At 35.8% G+C, this 21,272-nt stretch overlaps 1 protein-coding gene across 9 annotated transcripts in view; it reads right to left on the reverse strand.

The window, feature by feature from the left end:
- The window catches only part of LOC138323494 (zinc finger MIZ domain-containing protein 1-like), a 146,036-nt gene that overhangs the window by 12,642 nt on the left and 112,122 nt on the right, over positions 1-21,272 (reverse strand). For 7 of the 9 annotated variants that reach the window (XM_069268142.1, XM_069268137.1, XM_069268138.1 and 4 more), the window contains 2 exons: positions 18,782-18,914; positions 160-420 (listed from right to left, as the gene is read on the reverse strand). In XM_069268142.1, coding sequence (XP_069124243.1) covers positions 160-420; positions 18,782-18,914 — 394 coding nt within the window. Of the gene's footprint in view, positions 1-159; positions 421-3,329; positions 3,668-11,400; positions 12,459-18,781; positions 18,915-21,272 lie in introns of those variants that run through there. The other 2 variants (XM_069268145.1, XM_069268146.1) reach the window with 2 other exon arrangements.

Raw genomic sequence — 21,272 nt, forward strand, 5'->3', positions numbered from 1 at the left:
TCAAATGAAGTAATTTACCTCATTTACCCCTAAAAAATTCATAGTGAACTATTCCACTGATTTAATTGGAAGAGTTCAAATGTGTCTTCAGGGGTGAACAGGATCTTGAAACTGCTGTGTTCTGGACCTTATTTTATTGATGTTGTATGCTATTCTTACCTAGGTCTTTGGTACCCTCCTGAATCGCGTCGGAACGGGATGCTCTGTGGGTTGCTGTAGTTTCCTTTCTGCATCTGCGTATTGAATCCCTGAGGTTGCTGCGTGTAGTTGGTAGTGGACATGGTAGTATTTGTGTAGCCGGGTGTGTTGTGCTGAAATGGACCGCTCTGCGTTGATTGGGTTGTTCCCCACACCGTCGTCACGACCGACAATGCTTGACCGGGTTGACCCTGATTTCCTATCCACTGCCCATTCGGATCACTGTAAAGATACAAACGCAGACAAACATTAGATCAAAGAACAATAAGCAATATATATCGATCATGTCCTGATTAAAGCTGAAAATTATTAAGTTAAAATGCAATAAAAAATTAAAATGAAGAGCAATGAAAGAGAAGGATAAAGTTGTAAGGACCAGAAGCTCCATAGGAGTGAGTGCAATCATCTGACTGAACACATGACACTTTAGTTACAGGATTACCGCCTACTTGACACTGTCAACTAAAGTCAGGGTTCTGTCGACGTAACGCTCCAGCTACTTGGTAGCCCATCAGGTGGCGTATACCTGTATTGGTTGAGTAACAGCTTTAGATCTCTACTCACAATAAAATGTGTCACTGATCCGTCTCGGTATAAATGATTCTATACAGATAGTGATTGTCATTACCATATGTACTTCACATCATCATCTTTACAGTTCATTGTACCTTATAGGACCGTTTCGGTTGTCTAATCTATTATTGTTACAGCTTTATTATTCCTTAACTCATTCGCCCCTGAAAATACATTTGATCTCTTATCAATTTTTGGGATTCGTATATAATCTTTGTTAAATATTTTTATTGATCTAAAACTCATACAGTCGGAAAAGGTTGATATATTATCGGTTTAGTGCAAAAATATAACGTCAGTCATCCGTTTGATATATCATGTTCACATTTAATTTGCTTACATCTCATCAACTTTCTTAGGTTATATAGCAACAACTTATTTTATGTAAGGATATATGTTACACAACCAGTAAATGTTATCATACACCCTTGACAATACCTTGTCTGTATTTTGTTTGTATATCTATATGGCTTCATTTTTTCCAACATGAAGAAAATGTATCTAAATATAGCAACCAGGTATGTAAAGATTTACAAAGAGACACATGTAAATGCTATTAAAAAGACTCTGGAAATTAGAAAATTTGTTTTACATTTATCAAGCCTATTTTTATTCATAAGAACTAACAGATATACACTTTTATTTCTAAGATGCATATTAATTTTTACGTCTACAATAGGCTGTGGGATATACCAAAATGGCTGTAAGAATGTCATCTGTAACAGGAGATAGGTAACCATGATATCTTTGTGATTTACCTGTAATCAAGTAAACCTGTCAGGTGCAAATGACCTGATTAATTTTATGTAAGACATAATCAGGGCTTTATTTAGTTTTATTCTCAATTAGCATTTCACCTGTCGACATCCCTGTCACCTTGGCATGCCTCATGAATATTCATCAGCGCAAGACATCATCATTTTCTTGCTATGATAAATTCCATATTTATATATACGTTTTAATCGTACAAAACGAATGAAAGTTATGAGGCATCACAATTGTCTGTATATTCATTCATAATCTAAGCCGACTTCAGGTAATGTTTATAGTTCGTAAATATGTTGCACGATACCTCAGCAGTATATAGCGACAGCTGTTGTTTCATAGTGAAACAACACGTTGATAACATCTCCTAGCTTAAATGACCCACATAACAGTACGACAAATCACAAATACTTGACTCCTTTGCAGAAAAACAACACACCATCAAACAAATGAGCTAAACTGACATAATACGATATGTATGTGTATTGTATTTGCAGCAAAATATCATGCCTAATATCTTTATGTACTTGTAATGAAACATGGAATGGAATACACAGAGGCTTATGGTAATGTGTTAGAATTGTAGGGGAAGATATATGTGACCTTCTGTGAACGCTAGTACAGTGCAAAGTACCTGTAATTCCTCGCGCTATGTAAATAAGATAGAGAGAAGAGAGAGTATAAAACATAATATCATGAAATCAGTGGGTTTTAAACTAGCTCTACAGGCTCTTATTGATTGTGTTATGCAAGATCTAAACAATCGATACCCAACAGTGAGGACATTAGGGGAGAAACACCAGCCATATTCCAGTTGGTATTGACAAATGCTAGCTAACCTCAGGCAAATTCTGACCCTACCGAAGTCACAGCACCTCACTCTACTGAACAGGGGCCCAGAGTTCGCCTTCAAACATAGGCCTAGATCTAGAGTTAATTCTTCAACATGGACCTAGACTTAGCCCTCAAACATGGGCCCACAGTTAGCCTCAAACATGGGCCAAAAGTTAGCCATCCAACATGGTCCCTATTGGAGATGGTCAACCCTGACTGAAGTTAAGTGTCTCCACACTTTCCACAGTGAGTAGCATAGATAGAGTGCAACTTCAGTCCCAGAAAGGTCTTATAAAATATCCCAGTATTTTAGTTTCTTCCACCTCCAAAACCTGATTGTCATGACTGTTTAATTTTTGGAACATGAAACCAACCCAACAGAATCAACAGAACACTTTGTAAACAGATTCTTTGAAAAAGATTCAAATGTAAAGTTCCTGCATCACTTACCAAAGAATTTCATCCTTCATTGTCTCCGATTGGTCATTAAGCAAAGAATCTTAACCTTCAATGTGCTCTCATGGTCTCCCATTGGTCATTAAGCAAAGAATATTAACCTTCAATGCCACCCATTGGTCACTTTTTATAGTTACCTTGGTAGCAAAGAATTTCAGCCTTAACTAAAACTATTAATCCTTATCAAGACTTATATTGCTTCCTTCACTGGAAGTCTGCTGGGTCTACAACAATTCTACAGAAATCTGTGAGGATAATAACTTAATCAAAGCTTGATTATCACACTTCATTCAGAAATGCTATAGAATTCACACTTCAGAAATGCTATAGAATTTATACTTTTTTTTTACCTGAGCTGATGCTACAGCTGCATGAGGTCAAACGAGGTCACACTTAATCATCCACTTAGAGTGCATACCATATTTTGGTCAGAACATGCAGTTTAATAAGTTGTCAAAATAGCTTTGTGTAAATATTATTAACCAATGGTTCATAAAACTTACTGAAACATGTTTGATCAGACATGGAATGTATGAGAGTTATTCTTGTTAGAATAGGTTGTTGTTCCATAGGTCAATATTTAAGCGTGCAAGCCACTTCCCGGTCACAACTCCACACACTCGTGAAACATGCACCCGTCTTCAATAGTACAAATGATACACAAAGCTACAAGTCAATGCACATCTAAATCTCCTCCGTATATTGTAGAACTGTAATCAAGTCAATGTGCTAGGAAAACCAAATCTGACCCCTCATGTACATATGTATATTTAGTACAGCTCTTTATCTTTTATGACGACGTTTTAAACATGAAGCGCAGTTGGGTCAAATGTGAGTAAACAGGCGTCCAAATTACACAGATTGTTATATAAAGTTTATACCTTTAGCGGTATATACACACACCTGTAATTTAATACACTACATGTACCTGTAACTTATTATCACGGGAGAGGCACTATAAATCTAATAAGTTGTTGGGAATGAGCATACACACACAATGTGAGAAACGGTGGACTGGTAGATGAATAGATTTGTTACACTGCCAAAAAGGAACCAAAACCAGGTCATTTATATTGTAAAGATAAAACCGCCGTCACAAAGAGCACCTGGTTCGTTGTAGGCTCGTCTCGAATAGTCCATCCTAAATATTAAACGTAGGCCAACAAATAGTTGGACGGCAACTTTAAACTGTTCCATTGTGTTGGATAATTGTGATGAACTCGTGTTTGCTGGTACGATACACCTGTTTACATCGGGACTATATGATACCCTTTGTTTACACCTAACTGTTTCAACAGTTTTAAACACGAGTAAAACTAAATCCTGGATGTAAATTTAGATAAAACCGTTGCAATTGTGAACTGTAAACGGTAGCAATTGTGAACTGTAAAATCAGATAAGATAGTATACTATATATTAAATTTGAATTATTAAAAAGATAAAAAAAAAATGAATTATCTGTTTATTGTCTATAGCTTTGATAAATAATCTCGTAAAAGATAATTATATATATATATGTTTTTTATTTTTTGTTTTTATATCATACAAGCATCAGGTGTTTATGGAAAACAATCAAAATACATGTAGTTTGACTTATGTAATAACAAATCTATGGGAAAGCAATAAATTTAGAAATGATTTTGAAGATCTAGCTTGGTATTCCTTGGTCAGGGCAAGCTCATATATTTGTTAGGAGAGGAATGCCACTAAATATCACTCCTATACCTTCAACATCTTATCAGCTTGGCCTTTGACCTCTGTGGTGGAGGCTTGGATGGTTACATAATGTATAGGAACTGGAGGTGAATCTGCAGGTATACACTGTGTGTATAATGAGTAATCTCAACCAGACTTCTATCACATTGTTGCCAGTTTGCCAGCAGTGAACCCAACAGTCCCATAGAAGTCCAAATCCCTCACACTTTGCCACAATGCTAGACATATAATCCTTTATCACAGGAGTCCCCACTAACCCATCATCATAGACCTTTGTAGCCCTTCCAACACAGCGAGCTCCTACCACAGAGAGCCATTGGAAGTCCCTACCCCCTTTAAAATACAAGTCCTTATTCCTCACCCTGTCCATGCACAGCCAGTCCTAGCCCCAATATATGTTTTATGAAAGAAAGCAGGAAGTTCAATTCCCACAAGAGTCCTATAATAAATATCCCTCACTCATTCTACAGCAAGTATACCTCATAGTCCTAGTCCCTACATTTTTGCCACATCAAGCTTCTAACCAGAGAACCTTATAGTCCCTCCTCACCCTTTAGAGCAAGCTTGTGTCCCTCTTCCCTATCACAAAGATCCCCCTTTAAGTCCCTATACCCACCCCTTAATTACTACAGCAAACCCACTAGTACCAAAGTCATATTTACAGCAAAACCCTAGTTCCTTTTAATACCTAACCTCAAATAGGCATACATCAATTTAGACTTATAACCACAGTATTTTTTTTTCAATTTCTGAAAATCTAGACCACTGTGTCACTGGTATGAAGTGTATAGGTAAAACTTCTACTTTTTTTTCTACCTGACAAATTGGCTGATATTACAGTAACTCTCAAAGTGTATATGCATGTCCCAGACTTGCCGATACACCTAAGATAAACAGAACACATTTTACCTACAACATATAAATGTCGAAATGAACTGCACCGATCTGCAGAAGATAAAAGGTACAACAAGATATTGTGTTTAATTCAGACACATTATATTCTTCCTTTTGGAGATCTTAAATTATTTACTAGTTTTTGACAATTCACTTAAAAGATTAGTCAGAGTCAGATAAGAGTGTTTGATAGTGTTTCGCCCACACTGAGAACAAAATTGTTGCATCATTATTCTAAGCTACAGGCATGTCAAAGTAAACTAATAAATTTTTTCATATGTTTTATCCTATTTGAGAAACTATTATCAGTAAGATAGAAAACATCATGACTTACATTTACTGAAAGATTCAATCAATTATTTTCAATGACTTTTAAGCTTTGTCAAGGTCATGACATGATGGTTCAATGGGATTTCTTGTCTGTGATTTCTATTGATTGCAATGATCATTGATATTCTGTGATCATTGATATTCTAAGTAAAGTTTTCTATGACCATTAGCAGCTTAGGCCTGCTATGGTCATTTTTTGTTCGTTCTTAGGATTTCTCTTCAATGACCTTGAAAGATTATTAAGGTCATCAATGTTCTAAGATATATATAATATGTGACCTACATATTTTGTCAAGGTTAATTCAATAAGCTTTAGTTTAACTCTAAACCTCGATTCTATGAAGAAGTCTTTCTTTTAATGACAGTTGTATGCAAAATACATTGTATATTATTAATATAACTATCCTGCAAAACAGTGAATGTTTAGTTCGAAGAAATTCTTATGGACTTTTGCAGTAAATACTATACAATAATGCAAATGTATATAGATCCTCGTGAATCTGACAATTGGCATTGTTGAAATGGTGTGTAATTCATTGTTGAATATATGGCATGGTCATATAACCTTAGTTAAAGAAGTTCAGTCCTTGCACCACATCCAAAAGAAGAGATATACTATTTGAAACATGGCTCCTTTTTTTCTTTCTTAACCCTTATACCAAAGTGCTTCTTGTACCTTAATACCACCCAAAATGACTTTGTATTCTCTAGATAATAGTAAATTTGATGTCAAATATATATTGATAAAGATATAGAGGCATGGTAATTTTTTCCAGTCAGTATATTGCCTTACAGTCTATGAGTATAAATTGATTTTTCATTCTATTATAATCATATTACATGTTGATAACTTAATCATGAGAGACGTGTTGACAGGAACTGTATTCATTACCGCCTGAACTTTTCCTCGCATACTTTGCACAAATGCATACTTAATTGTTATGTCTCTATCATGCTTTGAAGAAAAACTTCAAACATTTTCCATTTGAGAGTAGAGGTACATATCTGAATGTTGAGTTAGAAGGGTATATGTGTGTGTTCCTGTGGTATTTTTTAGCAAAGCTGAACATCAAATTCACTTAAATTGATGCTAAGTGCTGACAAACATCCTATTGACAACTATATGGATGCTGAGAGGTAGGCGTTCGACGTCATCCTAGCACCTGACGTCATAAGCCAATTAACAGTACTTGACGTCATAAGCCAATTAACAGTACCGGTATGTTTTGTGTTAGAAACTAAATAAAATGGCTGCGGAGTTTAGTTTGTCAATTAATTACTGTAGATTTACGCTGTTCTGAAGTAATGTGTATCAAGAACAATATGATATCTCAATTACTGTGGAAAGGATGTAGATCACGACATTTGTAAAAGAGCTAGGCAGGGGGCGAAATGTAATTTATGACTTTGTAATTTCATGCAAGGTTTCCATAGCAATAATTAAAATACAATGGATAGTTATAAGATGTGATACAGATATATATCTACACATTTCTTTGGCAAAAGCTTTGCCAGATTTCACCATAAAAGCGCTAGCCCTGTGTGAAAATCAATTGTGGACGGACAACAGATGATGTTTACCTGTAGAGAGAGTGTGTACTATTTACCTGTACTGGCCCGGAGTAAAACACTAGACAAATTGATCCACATCATATTTACATAAAACCTAAATACATATATTATACCTATAACAGAGGTATCAGCAAGTCGTAACCATATATTAACTATATTTAAGTCTTGTTTCACAACAGATAATCAACATTAGATAAACGTGTTTGATGTTTTGTGTCATGTAGGTCAGCCGAAAATATTTTTTGTAGGTCATTACCGAGGTAAAAATAAAGTACAGGATAGTCCTATATAATGCATGCTTTGTTATGGTCATATAAACTCTAAGTCATTACGATTTTGATAAACAGATACATATAATTGTAAGTAATTAATTACCAACCTGATCAATGTTTGACAGTTTTTCATTATTTTTTTTTATTCAGTAGCCACTCATAAGGTATTCTAAATATGTTGACTAACGACCTTCATGAATAAATACATGTTAGGGTAATCATTTTTATGTCCCCTTTCCCATTGAAGTGAATAAAAAAGTACATGTTACATTACATTTCTAGTGTATTTCATATATGTCCTGATTTACGATATATGCTTTTCAGATATATTTTTCATTAATAAGCAATATCTTTTCAAATAAATTCACAATTTCTTAGTTACATTTAACTTTTTGTTAATAATTACTATACATGTTAACAAGATACCACAGTTATCACCTGAATGTTTCAGCAAGTATTAATATTTCTCAACATTTTTCATCTTCTTTTTCATCAAAAAGCTACACAAATCCTAACAACTCACCAAGAGGTGCATTTACATGTATCATAAAAATTTATTGGCATTTTTCAAATCGTTTAAAAGAATCCTTATTTTTAAAGTTATTCATAACTTAAATAACTTTTCGATACAGTTTTTCACACATTCCATTTCACTAATGTATTACTGAATTAATTTGATAAACATTATTTTGGTGTTTCCATTTCAAACAGAAGCTGTGTGTATCCTAACGAGTCTTCAATTCACTGGACAGCAAGATGAATGTAAATTGAACATCAAGGGTGAGAAAACAATGTGCATTCATTTGTCGATGTTTAGAGTTTTAATGGTTTAGCAACAAAGAAACACCAAACAAGGCAGCAGAATGGTCGACCACTCATCCTAATTAACAAAGATTTGTACAATTAAACAGTGACCTGGACAGATGTCAGACATTGCTAGGAGAGAGAGCGAGGCCCTAGACAAATCTGGGACAACTACAGACAACAGCCAAGCTCGACAAATTAATCACTGCACAATCTGTAGTCGGAAAAACATACCAGCTTATCACAACACACACACTCTTAGCTCTTCAGATCAAACTATCCAATCAATATGTGACGGAGACTATTATGAATATTGATTTCTGAACATTTATATACTCGCAGAAATTGGATCTAATTATTACTGATAACTATATCTGTATGCCATGTGGGTGTGATCCCAGGTCAAACGTTCCTCACTAGTATACGTACGCGATCTGAAATTGTGACATTTTCTGTGTCCATATGTAGAGGAATCAAACAATTGATTCTGTGACAGATTTATTGATACCTTGATTAGGATTTGTAGGCAGAGAAGGGAGTGGATAAGCTTCCCCACTGTTACCGATTCCTCGTCATCACCGATTCCTACTCATCCTACGTCATAGTGATATCAATTGACGGCTGACATAGTTATAGAAAGGATGGTCCAATGGGCGATGTGGGGGTTGTAAGGGAAGGTTGTTAGGGGTATGGAAACACAGAGAAAGTGTTTATCTTCGTTGTTAGGGGTAATAGGGTTACAGGCATGGAGATGAGATGGTCTGAAGGGTGATGAGAGGCTTGCAAGAGTAAAGGGATGTTTGTTGTCAGGGGTAGAGGGATGGTAGTGGATAGTTGTCAGTGGGAAGAAGGAGGTTGTGCATGATTGCCAGGGGTAGAGGGATGGCCGAATTGGTTACCAAGGACAGAGGAATGGTAAAATAGCATTGGTTGCCACGGGTGAAGGTATGTTATGTTTGGTTGTCAGGGGTGGAGAGGTGTTGTGGATGGTTGTCAGGGGAAGAGGGAAGTTGGGGTTGGTTGTCAAGGATAGAAGGATGGTGTGAATGGTTGTCATGGGTCGAGGGATGCTGTGGTTGGTTGTCAGGGGTAAAGGGGTGGTGCGGTTGATTGTCAGGGGTAGATAAAAGTTGGGGTTGGTTGTCAGGGGGAGATGGATAGTGTGGTTGGTTGTCAGGGGTAAAGTGATGCTGTGGATTGTTGTCTGGGGTAGAGAAAAGTTGGGGTTGGTTGTCAGGGGAGATGGATAGTGTGGTTGATTTTTAGGGGGAAAAGGATGGTGTGGTTGGTTGTCAGAGGTAGAGTGATGCTGTGGATGGTTGTCTGGGGTAGAGGGGTGGTGTGGTTGCTTGTCAGGGGTAAAGTGATGCTGTGGATTGTTGTCTGGTGTAGAGAAAAGTTGGGGTTGGTTGTCAGATGAAGAGATGGCTAATGTGGTTGGTTAATAGGGGAAGAGGGATGGTGTAGTTGGTTGTCATGGGTAGAGGGATGGTGTGGTTGGTTGTCAGGAGTAGAGTAATGCTGTGGATAGTTGTAAGGGGTAGTGGGAAGTTGTGGTTGGTTGACAGGGGTAGAGTGATGCTGTGGTCTGTTGTCAGGGGAAGAGGGATGATGTGATGTATTGTCAGGGGAAGAGGGATGGTTTGATGGGTTGTCAGGGAAAGAGGGTTGGTGTGATGTGTTGTCAGGGGAAGAAGGATGGTGTGGTTGGTTGTCAGATGAAGAGAGATGGTGTGGTTGGTTATCAGTGGTAGAGTGGTGCTGTGAATGGTTGTCATGGGTAGAGGGAAGTTGTGGTTGGTTGTCAGGGGGAAAGGGATGGTGTGGGTGATTGTCAGGGATAGAGGGATGGTGTGATTGGTTGCCAGGGATAGAGTGGTGTTGTGGATGGTTGTCAGGGGTAGAGGGATGGTGTGCCACTGTGGTTGGTTGACAGGAGTAGAGAGATGCTGTTTGTTGGACGTCAGTGTAAAAGGGACAGTGTGGTTGTTTGTCAAAGGAAAAGGGATGATGTGGTTGGTTGTCAGAGATTTAGGAATGTTATTGTTGATTGTGAGGGGTAGAGGTTAAGGGGTCAAGGATAATGGTTAAAACAGTGATACATAGGGAACATAGTCCCAAGGATGCAAGGGCTACCCAAAGTTTAAAAAAGTTTTCTTATTTTAAAAATATTAACTTATTTATCAACATAATCTGCACAGTGAAATTCTAGTTCTTAATCTGTGACATTCTTTGCTATGAAAATAATATACACTGATATCTATCCAGTCAGAACAAGTAGGCCATTTAATGGTCAAGTCTTTTGACTTGGTAAAAACATGACCTTTTTACTCTATACATCCAATTGACTAATCCCCAGCACCTAAGCTGTTTGTTTGCTCTGTCTAACACAAACTCTGGATTTACAAACGGACATGGGACTATTTAATTCTGTGTCATGTAGTTTGCCAATGTGTCCCCTATCCAGTGTAGGTTATATCATGGTAGATATATACACATGTATACACAGTCTGACCCTTTCATTATGCCAAGAAGGTATAATAGGTCACACCGTCTGTATGTGTTGGAGCTAAATCTCCACACAATGGGAGTAAACAACCTGGTCCCATCACAAATTATATACAGTTAGGTCTTGTTATATAGTGAATCTGACGGACACATCATTTCACTAAAACACAGCCACCTAGTACAAAGTGTTAGGTCAGAGATAGGCCGACTAGATATGTGTCTATATGTGTATACGTGTGTGTACATCATGCTGAATGAAAACTACAGCAAAAGATTGTACGCGTGCGGTGAAATGTATCAAAATAGACCGCGAGTAGTTTACACAGACACCCCTACACAACCACAGCGGAAACAGCTGATTAAAACACTGTCAAACAGTAGCCTAGTAGGCAATAATACCCCGGAACAAAAATACACATGAATGACAATAAACATCTGAGATACTGAATAACAAGCAAGGGTCATTATTTTCACGCACCTGTCTGTGTGTACCGCTATCTGTAACTCAGTGGCCACCTGAGTTCCCCATTCAGTCATGACCCCCTCTTCCAAACGCAGATTCCTTCCCGGCTCAGTAGAGAGAGAATAAGACAATCAAAACAAGCCGACAAAACCACGTTGTGTGGCTGCTTCCTAAGTCCGGTACGTGTGTCGGTGCACTCACGTTTGTAGTCCAGTCTCTATCGCCCACTCCACAGAGATCGTTAAGCCCTTACCTGTGCACTTTGTGGCCGGAGACAATCGTTTTACGGCACACGTACACTACACAAATCACACTTCCTCTTCCCGAGTGGGCCCTCTTGTCTTTCTGGACTCCATCCGTCTTTGCATAACATTATTACACCACAAGTCAATCGACCTACTCTTGGCCCATTCGTGAACAAGCTTGTATCATACACACTCTCTGCTATCATCCATTACAATCTTTGTTCATTCTTGGTTAGTCACATGATCAGCCGCTTGCTCGCTGCCTTGTTTTTGGTCGTAATGTGAGGCACCGATGGGGAAATTAAGTCGGGGAATTTAGACGACATTTACCCTTATGTATTTAACGGAAAGATAACGTTACAAGAATGAGTTGGGTTTAAAATTGAAATTGTGTTAAATAGAATAGTATATAAGGATGCTTTCTATACAAGGTGTGAGTATGTGTCGGCGATTAACAGATGTATTTATTAGATACAAAAGAAGATCACAATTATTATTAGCGTTGTTGAGATCGTTCATTGACCGACTGGGCCGGAGGCTAAAGTGGTCACATCGCAAAAAAGGGGCGTATTTACAAAGACTGGAGCTCCAATATACTGGAATTCCTAGAATGGCAGATATTTGTGTCTATAGAGGATACACCCATAAATGGCTAATAATAGCGTTTTCACATGGACAGGGCGATACCTATTTATGGGGTGAACAACTTTATACCATATTAACAGTACACATTTTAGTGTATTCACCGTTTGTTTTTTTGCATTGAGGACCTAGAACTACAGACAATTATGTGCACCATAGTAAACATTACTTGCTTAGAAATACTCTTAATTGATGATTTTTATTTATAACAAACAATGTATCAATAAGTTGTTTTTTTCAAAAAAGAAGTGATACATTGTTAAAAGAATTTGATGTTGTTACTTATATGGCTAGAAAACAGACATTGTATATTTTTTTTAGATACTTTGTTATGTATATGAACATTGTATCAAATGCTAAAACATATTACAAAGAAATACCTTTGTAGTACATTGTTAACATAACTAAGCTCAAATTAATTTTAGACGTTTGGAAACATTGTATAAATTTGTTTCTTAATACCTGGTATCAAAATTGTAATACTGGATGTAGTAAAAAGCTTGTATATAGCATACTATGTACCTATTATTATTATGTATTGTCAAAAGACTCGTCCAAAATAACTGCCATAAAATGGTTATGATCAATAAGATTGAATTCATTTTATTTCTGTAAGTTTCACATATATGGAGAATTTTATCAGCACTGTAAAGATGTTGACTACAATGTCTGTTTACAATATGTAGAGATGAAAAAACGTGATTTTACCAATAACAATAATAATTCTTACTAATTGAACTTCTGAGATAGGCAGTAAATAACTAGTAAACAACAACAAATTTATTTGTCTGTGTCCCAGTATAGAGACAGTCATGATCAGATACTGTCTTATTTATTGATTTATTTCATTTGTTATTTGCAAATGTTATTTTCACTTCAGGGTGAAAAGTGTATGATTAACAACTAATATATTTTTTGTTGTCACTACAATATTTCTGTATATACAAGCCTAGACCATGGATTTATTAGCCATTTGACTTCTAAGTTACTATGTCACGTAACTACAAACAAAAAACAAACATTGATGTTAATTTCAATAATGGAATTTACCAGGTAATTCATTCATGATTTATGAATAACAAAACCTGATGCAAATTAGAAGTAAATGTTCAGTTTTATAGTGTGTGTAAATTATATATGAATTCAACATACTTTAATAGATATTCCATATATACATTAGTTGCCAAGTTATGAGAAAAGGTCTACTTATTACCGTAGGTATTTAAATATCCCAGAATTCTGAGTTATTTTTAACTTCTCAAAGTTGGCAAAAGTCATATAAAAAATTATTATCATGCAATCATCTTAAGATTTCCTTCTAAAAATAAATATACAGTTGTGATTTTAATTAGTTATCAATAAGTCTTTCAATTGATCAAATTTAACCTACCATAGTATGTTAAAGCACAGAGTGATGGCTAGCTTCAATCTAATTTTTGTCACTTTAATATAAATCAGATTTTTCTTTTAATGGTGTCAGACGGGCAGATTTTATTAGCTAACACACTCACCCCTGAAAACACATTTCGGCGATTCTAAATAAAAGACTAGACCAGCCCATAATGAAATTTCAAGGGTTTATGAGTTAAATGTACATGAACTCCCCAAACTTCAATCAATACTATGTAATATTTCCAAATATAGATTTAAATTCTGTGTAGCCGACGTTTAAAATTGATAACTGATTTGATTTAAATTTCTGCTTATCTAAGCGTATTAAAAACTTAATTTCAGTTAACTTTAAATGAATATTTTAAAGCATGTTAAACACATTTCAGATTTGCAATTAAAACAAATAACATATCTATTTTTGGCTTTTTTTTGTGACGTTGTTGTTTTGGAATCAAAGTTTTTTGTCCTGTTTAAGAAAAGGTCTACTTATTTCTTGAATTTAAAGGCCCACTACCTTTCCGGAGCAAAATATAAAGATTTCTTAAAAACACTAATTACCTCAGAAAATATATATCGATGGCCTAAGATGAGGCTACAACACCAAACATATGCAAGATTTCCTGCGTAATATTTGAAAACAGTGGAGAGTCATTTCGCTGTTTTACCGTCTGCCGCAGTGATAGTCAACTACCGCGCGGTATTTAGGACGACGGCGGAAAACATAAGACGACCCGCGTTATGAAAATTAACATTTTATTTATTTTAATTAAATTGTTTAGGAGGTGATAATAAGTGTAGTATTTACGTTAAGTTAATAACTTTTGCCACTCTACAAAATTATTAATCTCGTTTTACATTCCCATTTTAAAAATCAAAAACCGTTTCGGAAAGGTAGTGGGCCTTTAAAACTTGTTATTTAAAACTTAATTCCCTGACTGCAAAATGGTTTACTCTCGTAATCTAATTTTTCCCCTTATAATTTATTCTAAAATTCTAAAATGCTAAAATTATACTGATATCACAAACAGATTTTATTGGACTATATTTGTGAACCCCATTATATTCAATTAATGAAATCTATTACGATTGTCAAGATTACGTTGGCAAAGTTTAACATGAACTTTCTCTTGTGTTAAAACTAAAATCCATTGCCTTACTGTTTTAGGGAAAATTCATAAAAAAATTGGATTTAAAGAGAATATCAATGATAAAGAAAAATATGTGTTTCGGTGCGTATTTCACTTCTTGGATGCTTTCTCATCATTTATACTTTAATTAACTTTAACACTTTTACTCATTTGTTTATTTTTAATCTAGACTTTGATTCTGATAACATATTCCACAATAATAATTTCTCAGCTGAATCTTTTACCAGTATAAACCGGTATGTAGTGTAGAAATAGGGGGGATAATCTACACAAGGACGTGTACTAGATTATCTCCCTTTTTAACTAGGGTTAAAGTTTAAAACTATGACATATTTTGTCAAACTAACCAAAATCAAGAAGCCAAATTTATTGATAATTCTTATCCTTAAAAAAAAGGAACCCAGTCCATTTTTACTCAGACAAATATAAGATTAGCAGAGTTTAATTTTTTTCATCTATAGTAGTTACTTTAGGAAACTACTAAAGGCTAAGGCTGTATTATAAAGCACATCTTCTTTTTCTTTTACAAGATAAGTAACAAAGTTTAAACAAACTACCTAAAAAACATACAGGTAAATGCCCTGCCTGACAGAACTGGGTACAAGGTGACGGTAAAGGGCAGATATGTAACACAATTCACAGCCTCCCTTATTCTCATTTAACCAAGGAGGAGATCTAGAAGAAGGCGACAAAAAACCCAACTTTCCTAAAGAACTTAATCCTCCATAAATAATAGCTCTCCAAATGGATAATAGATATCCAGCAATGTGTTATCCCAGATCTGCAACATCTATTCTTAGATTTTCTGCTCTCTTTTTCTGTATCTCTGTGCTTAGGCGAGTCCTGGTAAACACTTTGTAAAGGCCTCAACAAACTCGAGCAATAACTCATACCAAACATCATTAAATATATACAAGTAATACTTGCTGTGCATGGATCTCAAGTAGCCTGGGCAGCTAGTTAAAAGACTGTGTACAAAGAAAAAGATCTCCAGAAATCTTTATGCCTACTGCCCTGCTCCGCGAGATGGAGTGAAGATATACCATGTAGAGTGCAATATATAGAACAGAGGACCCTGCATGCAGTAGGAGCATTAATTAGATAAGAAATCGACAGGAAGAGAAAGGAAAATATGCAAGTCGATCCTGATATAGCCAGATAGAAATTTGGTTTTACAAATAAATGTTTCCTGTTGAATGATTTAAAATAAAGAATCAACAACGACACCATTGAATGCTTGAAATAGACATTTTCAACTATGACATTTAGGTCATGATTAGAAATGACTTACATAATATGTTTGCACTATACCTGGCTAATGATGATTTTGGTAAACCCCGAATCTGATCAATATGTCTTATTCTATTTGTATGAGACTTTAAGAACGTTGTTTTACAGAATTGTAAAATTGTTCTTGACCCAGTATTAATTGCTTATAATTTTCTCAAAAAATTATAATTTTGTATATATCATGATAATTTATTGAAAAGATGAAGTAATCTCTCCTATTTCATGATCGTTACAAGCAAAACGTTAGCAAAACTTTTAGTTTATAAGCTTTCAAATCGTTTTGACAAATATTTCAAGATTGACTTGTGTATGATATGATTCAAGTCCTATGGATGAGTATATGATGGCCAGGTCTTTGAAAGTATAATTTTCCACAAAATTCTTAGCAATCTGTCATCATAAATATTTTACAAGAAAATTTCTGACAATCATAAAAGTTACAGATTATATATCTTTAATGCCGAATCGTGTTGAATAACAGCCAAGGTCACAGAGATATGGACAAGGTCATTCATGGAAGTGTGAAGGTGAAACAACATTAACAGGAATCTATTTATCAGAGCGTATTTCCTGTTGCATATTTCTTTTAATATACAGTAATAATAAAAACAACAGCAGTCTATGTTAATATCGGGTGATAAAACACTGACAGTTATTGTCTCCAGAAACTTGGGTGACAGACAATGCAGTTGGTTTTATTTCCACAGAACTGTATGTCTGATATATCCAAGTCCCAGTAGGTGTTTTGCTGTGATTGATCCGAAATGGGGACAATGTTCATTGCCATATATGTATAAACCTATTATCTGGGAATTCAATTTGTCAATCTGTGTATCAAATGGAGGTCTTTTGGCCAGCTCTAATTACCACAGATAATGGTGTAAGAAATCAATAATGTGACCTCTGACCTTTGACTGTTGGTATTAGCTCTGGGGACTGAAGGCAGACTGGGCCCAGCCTTATAGCAGCAGCTCGGCTCTGTTATCTGCTTGTATCTGTGTCTTCACAACCACAGCCACATTGTTATATATATATATATCAATCTAGTAGGCTGTGCAAGTGTATATAGACTGGTTCAAGTAACATGTAATGATTAGTGAAATCCACTGTGGTAACTTTTTGTGAGACCATGCTGTGTATTTCATTTATTGAGGTTTTAAGCCATGGAGGGAGGGGATAGGCGAATGGGGACCATTCTCTGTTAAGTTGAGGGGTGGGGAGGGGGTTGCCAGGAGTGAGTGAGGGGCTAGTACTTTTTTTTTAATTTTGGGATTGGGAAAGCAGGGTGTGGTGAAATATTTTTTGATTGTTACGTATTGTAGAAGTTGTTGGAGAGTACATTTGTATTTCATTATTTTATCATTAGTAAAACAATTAAAAGTCACTGCATTTTTCATCAATGATTGTTTTTTTGTGTCCATTTTTGTGTGTCATTAGTTCAGAGAGTTCCGGATCCTAGTAATTACTATTTATAAATATCAAGATTTACTTATATTAAATCAGAACTCTAACTGAGAGTAGTTATAGCCGCACTAACGTTGATATGATTAAACATTCACCAAACTCTTTTGAGAAGCATTTAGTAATATGAAATATGAAATGAGGAATGCGAGGCCTATTAAACAATCAGTAAATGTGAGGGAGAATGCTAGACTAATTCAGTGCTAACTAACATCACTGCTAGCTGTGGTCTGGTTTGTAGTATTAATTGCCAATACACAGCAGAGGCATCTGTTGGTAACTGTAAGTACAAATATCTATTAAATACTTGTCTGTATACACAGTGTGTATATGACAGTACTTATGCTTCAGGGTATATAGTCTACAGCATTATGGTACATTTTTTTAGCTCGTACCCACAACCTGTAGCGGTAGAGAATGTACCTGTCCTGTCAAGGTCTCGTTTATATACATTATCAGGGCCTACAGCCACACCACCAATACATGCACACAGCATGTAGGATAGGAGGTAGTAGAGGGTTATGGAGCTATAACTCTTGATAAGTAAGCTGACAGCTTGGATTGGCTCTGAGAGTAACTAGAATTCACCCTGGGATAGACTTATTGGAGCAGGGGAACAGTGATAACAATGATCAGCAGAGCCCAGATACACAGGGGCTTCACACAGTTCTGGTGACCCAGAATATATTAAGTAATCAAATCAGGGGCTCAGCCCCTAAGATGTTATAGACATATGATACCCGATAGGGCAGTATGACCCCAAAGAATGCATATAGGGCCGGGAATGTGGATAGGTGGAAGGGACTTCCTTCTCTTCTTCAGATTAAATATTTTCTTAAAGCTATCAATATAACAAATAAAAATAATGAAGCTTTTGAAAGTACCATTCTGAGATCACTAATTATTGAACTTGTGTGATTAATTTCAATCAAATTGTTCTTTTATACATTCATGGTTATAGAAATATATTGGATTTCTTTATGACCTTGATAAATCTGCAGTCCTCCTCACAAAAGTCATTATTAATTTTTGTTTCTAAGATTAAACTAGCAATCAACTGAATATTTACTGACTTCAATAACTGTTACGATACAAATATCACTGAGTAGATTGATAAGTAACAGTGTAACACATTCAAGGGCTATAAATGTACAGTGTGGTTTATGAGTGGGAGAAAATGTGTTGAAGTGTGTAGGAGTTGCCTCCCCTTAGACCTACCCTGATTGGACTGGTGGCATGGCTTTCTGTATCTGTGGATGCATCCCACCCCCTTTGGAGTCGGGTACTCTGTTCTTCTGGTGTCGTAACAGTAGCAATCTTCCTAGCTCCTCACACCATACTGATAGCATAGCTGTAATAAAAGATAATAGCATTATACGCCAACTCAACACCCCAAACTCAACACTGCACCGATCGCCAGCGGCAGAAATACCAACAAATATTGGAAAATTAAAACAGAACCATTATATGATACATAGAGATTGCACTTTGTAAAAGTGCAGAATTCTGATAGCTATCTTTTGATGCACATTTTAAAGTACTAATGTGCAGAAAATGAATTCTGATTTTCATATCAATATATGTTATTTATTGTCCAAATGATGTCTGCCTTTTAATTTCCATTAAGAATTTTTAATTTTTTACCTAAATAGATCTAGATGAATGGTGAATAATGTTTTCGAAAAACATATTGATAATCAAGAAACTGTTAAAACAAAATTTCTGTTTGCTTTGATTTATGAAACCATTATAACTACTTTAACACCCCCTATAATCTGATGATAAATGTATATGAGTATAAATATTACATCTACCAATATCAATATAACATCGATAATGATCACCAAATACTATAGAAATAAAATGGCCTGTTTTAATATACCTTGTAAATAGAATACATCCTACAAAACATCTGTTAGATTTTCCACGAACATCATTGATTATAAAGATGCATTACTGGGTCAAATGTACATAGAACACAAATAAATAATAGATTTGTTGTGTGTAAGATATGGTATGAATGTTTGTTTCCCCCGTGTAAACAGCATCACAATTCTCCAATAGTCTCCGCCATAACGGTAACCTTTGGTGACAGACTCCCGGAAAATCAATGTTCTACTTGAAATGTTTTGATTGAGCGAGAAATCCTGGTTAAAGACAGGAGAGTATATTGATCATGGCAGGTAACTGACAACTAATTACAAAAGGACAGGTAACTAAAGGTAATAATAGAGGTCAAATAGCACAGGTAACCAACTTAGTACAGGTAACTAAAGGTGATATATCACAGATAATCAACTTAGTACAGGTAACTAAAGGTGAAATAGCACAGGTAATCAACTTAGTACAGGTAACTAAAGGTGATATATCACAGGAAACCAACTAAGTACAGGTAACTAAAGGTGATATATCACAGGTAATCAACTTAGTAAAGGTAACTAAAGGTGATATATCACAGGAAACCAACTAAGTACAGGTAACTAAAGGTGATATATCACAGGAAACCAACTAAGTACAGGTAACTAAAGGTGATATATCACAGGTAATAAACTTAGTAAAGGTAACTAAAGGTGATATATCACAGGAAACCAACTAAGTACAGGTAACTAAAGGTGAAATAGCACAGGTAATCAACTTAGTAAAGGTAACTAAAGGTGATATATCACAGGAAACCAACTTAGTACAGGTAATAAAAGGTGAAACAGCACAGGTAACAAACTTAGTACAGGTAGATAAGTTGAAATAGCACAGGTAACAAACTTAGTACAGGTAGCTAAAGTTGAAATAACTTAATTAGTACAGGTCCAATGAAGACATTCATGTTATGCAGAAATGGAATATCACAGGAAACCAAGGTAACCAATGTCACAGGTAGCCAAGGTAACAAATATCACAGGTAACCAAGGTTACCAATGTCACAGGTAACCAAGGTAGCCAATGTCACTGGTAACCAAGGTAACAAAAGTCACAGGTAACCAAGGTTACAAATGTCGCAGGTAACCAATGCCACAGGTAACCAAGTTAACCAATGTCATATGTAACCAATGTCACAGGTAGCCAAGGTAACAAATATCACAGGTAACCAAGATTACCAATGTCACAGGTAACCAAGGTAGCCAATGTCACAGGTATCCAAGGCAACAAAGTCACAGGTAACCAAGGTTACAAATGTCACAGGTAACCAATGCCACAGGTAACCAAGTTAACCAATGTCATATGTAACCAATGTCACAGGTAACCAAGGTAACAAATGTCACAGGTAACCAAGGTAACCAATGTTAATGGTAACCAAAGTCACAGGTAGCCAAGGTAATAAATGTCACAGGTAACCAGGGTAACCAATGTCACACGTAGCCAGTGTCACAGGCAAATAATGTCACAGGTAACCATGGTAACCAATGTCACAGGTAACTGTCATCAAGATATAGCCCAGGAATCGTATAATTGTGAGCAATGCTATGTAGCAACTTAAAATACCTACAGCTAACACAGAATGGCATCTGTTTATATGTAAATAAATGATCCGTAATGCGCCTGACAATTAGCGTTACATGCACTAATCAGTTAATAAATGATAAATTGAACATGATGGTCAGGTAAGGAGAAGATAACACAGCATCTCATTACAGACATACTGTTTATTTCTTACCTACACTGTTACTTAATGTTCATTGGTGAAGTTTTGGCAGGCGAGAACTTCCCCAACGAT

The sequence above is a fragment of the Argopecten irradians genome, chromosome 5 (assembly GCF_041381155.1).
Source record: "Argopecten irradians isolate NY chromosome 5, Ai_NY, whole genome shotgun sequence".
NCBI classification, from domain to species: Eukaryota; Metazoa; Mollusca; class Bivalvia; order Pectinida; family Pectinidae; genus Argopecten; species Argopecten irradians.